The 4513-nt window shown below is 39.8% G+C and overlaps 1 protein-coding gene across 1 annotated transcript in view; it reads left to right on the plus strand.

Annotated features, from left to right (window-relative positions):
- The first annotated feature begins 201 nt into the window (after positions 1-201).
- The window catches only part of WARS2 (tryptophanyl tRNA synthetase 2, mitochondrial), a 102415-nt gene continuing 98103 nt past the window's right edge, over positions 202-4513 (plus strand). The window contains exon 1 of the mRNA XM_045283715.1: positions 202-291. Coding sequence (XP_045139650.1) covers positions 202-291 — 90 coding nt within the window. The remainder of the gene's footprint in view (positions 292-4513) is intronic.

The following is a 4513-nucleotide window of genomic DNA, read 5'->3' on the forward strand; positions in this document are numbered from 1 at the left end:
TACTCAATGGCAGTGAATTTGGCTTTTATGAAGATTTCTGGAAAAACACTAGCCTCACCCCTTCCCGGCTCCACCGGCTCTAGTATGCCGGCTGCACAAGCCCGCTGGGAGGACTTGGGCATGCGCCGCAAACACTGGCGACGCGGGGCTTGTTCCCGACGACGCTGACGTCATATGACAAGAGGCCCCGCCCCTCCCAAGATGGCGCTGCACATAACGCGGAAGGCGCGTGGGTGCTGGAGCTTCATCCGGGCACTTCATAAAGCGACTGCTCCGGCTCCTGCTCCCGAGGTAACCGACGACAGCGCCCCTCGCCAGGCTGCCACTCGGCCCGGTCCTTCTCATTCTGGTCCCCTCCCTCCTACCGCCTTCCTTTTCCCGCCCTCTCCGAGAGCGCCGGCCACTTCCTTTCTCAGGGTCAACCGGCTGAGCAAATTCCCTCACTCGGAGCGGGGCGACGTTGCGTTAGTGCGTGGTGACGTAACGTCCCCCTAGTGGGAGGACCGCGCCGACACCTGTCACGTCATCCCCTCCTTTTGCGGTAGTTTCGCTCTCTGGCCGCGGTTGCCCGGCAACGCGGGAAGCCGGACGCTAGAGTGACGTTATCCCCAACCCAAGACTAGGTCCTTTCGGTTCTGCTCTCCTTCTCAGGGCTCCATTTCCGTTTGGACTTCCTCCCCCTGATAGCAAGCTCAAAGGCTGTCCTAGAAATTAGATGTCTAATTAGGGATTGAGTAGTTTAGACAGTGGGCTGCCAAATTGTGTTATCCTGTTCTGGACTTGACACCGCGACTGCTGCCCTTACTCTTGTACTGAGACCATGGCAAGCAGGGCCTTTAGCGCATCAGTAAGAGAGATTTTGCCCTCATGATGGAGAAAAAAAGAGAAATCTAAGTATATCTGAATGGGAAAATGATACATATAGAGATCTACAGATATATATCCCCATTCCCTTACTCATGTATACATTTACTTAACATCTCAAAGTGCCGTCTCAATGGTTGGGACTTCAACGTGTGTTACTATGAACTCCAGAGGAGATTCTGTGATTATTAGGTGTTTTCCTGGAAAACTTGCATATTTATTGTTAGAATACAAAGATGTGAGAGTTATTTTAATTGGTGTATTGCAAAGAGTGCTAGACTGGAAGTTAAGAAACCAGAGGTCGATTTTGCTGCTTGCAAGCTGTGTAATGTAACAAGTCACATAATCTGTCTGCTTTTTTTCTTTAATGAATTGTATGGTGAGGGGTTTGACAAGTTAATATTAATTCAAACTTGGGGAAATCCATAGAGTCATGATTTTGAAACTGAAATAAAACCAACTAGATTAATTATAAAAACTAAGATTTAAGGTCAGCTTATTTTTTCTCCTTTATTAACTTTCTGAGCTTCAATTTTCTCATTTATAATATAGATTCTGTACGGACTTCACAAGACACTATTAAGGGTAGAGAGATAATTTACTGGAAAGTTCCTTGTCAATAAAACAAATATTTAGATGTTACGTTTTTTCTCTTTTAGACAGTAAAATCTCATTCAAAATTTGTTAAGTCCATCAAGTACTTCTCTTCTTAATGCTTGAGGGTTTGCGTTTGCAAACCCACCAAAGTATTGCCAAATCTGTACTATAAGTTAATAGTGGCATATTAAAATCTATGCTTCCAATATAACTAAGCCTTAGTTTCAAAACTTCCTCTTCCAAACTCAGTAATTGAGTATTTGTGAGAATAGAGAATCAAAGAAAAAAGAGAAGCTGAAATTATTGATAATTGCCCAAGAAAGTTTAGTGAACTAAATTATTATAAAAGCTAAAGAAAAGGGTTATTAAACTGCAACTGTTGTTTCATTACCTTTTTTGAATAGCATTTTTTTAATAAAAAAATCATTTTATTGGAGGTTCTTACAACTCATAACATTCCACACATCAGTTGTATCAAGCATATTTGTACATATTTTAGTCTTATTTTTTAAAATCATTTTATTGGGGGCTTGTACAACTCATCACAATTCATCCATACATCCATTGTGTCAAGCACATTTGTAATTTGTTTGCCTCATCATTCTCATCACATTTGCTTTCTACTTGAGCCCTTGGTATCAGCTCCTCATTTTTTCCCCTCCTTTCCCACCCCTATCTCCCTCATGAAACCTTGATAATTTATGAATTATCATTATTTTTTCATGTCTTACACTGTCCCATGCCTCCCTTCACCCACTTTTCTGTTGTCCTTCCCCTGGGAGAGGGTTATATGTAGATCCTTGTAATCGGTTACCCCTTTCTACTCCACCTTCCCTCCACCCTCCCAATATCGCCACTCGCACCACTGGTCCTGAAGGGTTCATCTGTCCTGGATTTCCTGTGTTTCCAGTTCCTATCTGTACCAGTGTACATCAAGAGAGTTATTGTTAAAGCTAACCAACTTAATTTGGATTGTTTCAAGATATAGAATTTCCAAGGCAGAATGATGTGTTCAAACCTTTAATTTAGCTTTGATTGCATTTTTTAAAGTGTAGATCTAAATACATTTTCAGCCATTAAAAATCTTTGAAATACTGATGAAATCCTTTAAAAGAACTGAGAAATTATATAAAACTATATATTTTTTACACTGTGATTATAATATCTTGTATTTAAATAGTTACATAAAGATATAAAAACAGGGAGGAAAAAAGACTTGAAGGAAATAGGCCATTATTTTGTTTTGCTTTGTTGTCTAAATAGTGAATTAAAAGTAAAATTACCCTTCTAGATTTTCTGTGTTTTTCACGTGTTCTCTATTGAGGCAATGTCACCTTTATGCCCCTAGAAAAAAGTGGTTTTAAAGCATAAACCCCTCTTGGAAATGTGTGGTTTAATATCATTTGTCTTATTTTAGTTCTTCGTGAGAGAGATTTGTCCAACAGCCCTGTTATTATAATAGCTTAGAAAAGGACTACTAAAAAATGTATGGCCACCTTTCCTGCGTGCATCTTCTTTTTCTCTTGAAAAGTTTCTTTTGAAGTTAAGGGGAACCTGTGAACACATGCAGGAATACGTAAAGTAAGAATTGGATTTTTAAGCCAGATGCATCAGACATTTTAATGATATCTCATATCTGTTACAAACAGATTGTTTTGCATGAGAATAGAACAATAGAAAAGTATATACAAAGAGAGCTCAAAAAGTTAATGGAAAAATAGAATTGAAAAAATCATGGAATTTTTCCACGAACTTTTTGAAGCCCCCTTATATTTATCGTGTGAACATATCTATTAGAAGCCAAGAAATAGCCAAGTTACTTAGTATTAATTCTGTCTGGATAGTAGCTTCCTGGGGTGAGAGGCAAAAGTAGATAAGCTATAAGGATGTGTTCGAAACTGTGACTCCGAGAGGAATAAGATTCCTAGGTTATTCCACTATGTGTTTATTTGTGTTTAAAGCAAAATCCTTGGTATTGGGGACCCTTGGTCATTTCTGTGGCAGCCTTCCGCACCTCAAGTTTGTATATAAGCGCACGTTCAAAGTAAACAAACCAACAACAGCAGCAGCAAAAAAAACCCAAAACAAAACAAAACAAAAAACCCAAAGCAAATAAACCCTACGGGGCTAAAATTCAAATTGCAGTGCACCAAAGCCTATTCACTTTGGGATATATGTGGGTTATATGAAAATAGTTTATTTTGCCAGGTGTGTTCCCTGGGCACAGAATCATTGAAGTCAGGCAAGGTGAGGGTAGTCAGAGGAATGACTGTCTGACATGTATAAATGCAGATGGCATTTGGTCACTGTGAGCTGTCATCGGTGGCACCACACTAACATATTGTGCGAGAGCGAACCTTGATGGCTTCTACATGCTTGCAGGCACACTTGTCAGCATTCAGGTGGGGATGAAACGTCTACCTTTCATTTCAGATGAACTGCGTACTTTACTAGATGTCCCCATAGGGCATTGGTCCACATTAATATATAGTTCCTACGATTAATGACAAACCAAAAAACCAGTTGCTGTTGGGTCAATTACACCTCAGAGTGGCCCTCTGGGGTTACAGGACAAAGGAATCATACCATCAAGAATTGTAATAAGCTTGTTTTATTAACACCTTCCCCTCTTATTTTCTTATTTTAAAACAATTGCAGATTTTTACAAAAGTTACAAACACAGTAAAAAGAATTCCTATAAACCCTTAATCAAGTTGGCTTCCTCTTTACAATCAATCATACAAATTCTTAAACCAAAAAACTAGGATGGCATAATACTATTAAATCAGATTTCACTGGTTTTTCTACTAGTCCTTTTACCTGTCTGGGATCAAATCCAGGATCTCACCTGGCACTTATTTGTTGTGTCGCCTTAGCGTTGTTAGGTGCCATCGAGTCAGTTCCAACTCATAATCACCCTAAGTATAACAGAACAAAACACTGCCAAGTCCTGCCCATCCTCACAATGGATTTTTGTGTAAGCCCAATTTTCCAGCCACTGTGTCAATCTATCTTGTTGAAGGCTGTGTTAGTCCGGCTAGACTAGAGAAAC

Source organism: Echinops telfairi, unplaced genomic scaffold (assembly GCF_000313985.2).
Source record: "Echinops telfairi isolate 266 unplaced genomic scaffold, ASM31398v2 ScPeMD7_7466;HRSCAF=8504, whole genome shotgun sequence".
Classification (NCBI taxonomy): Eukaryota; Metazoa; Chordata; class Mammalia; order Afrosoricida; family Tenrecidae; genus Echinops; species Echinops telfairi.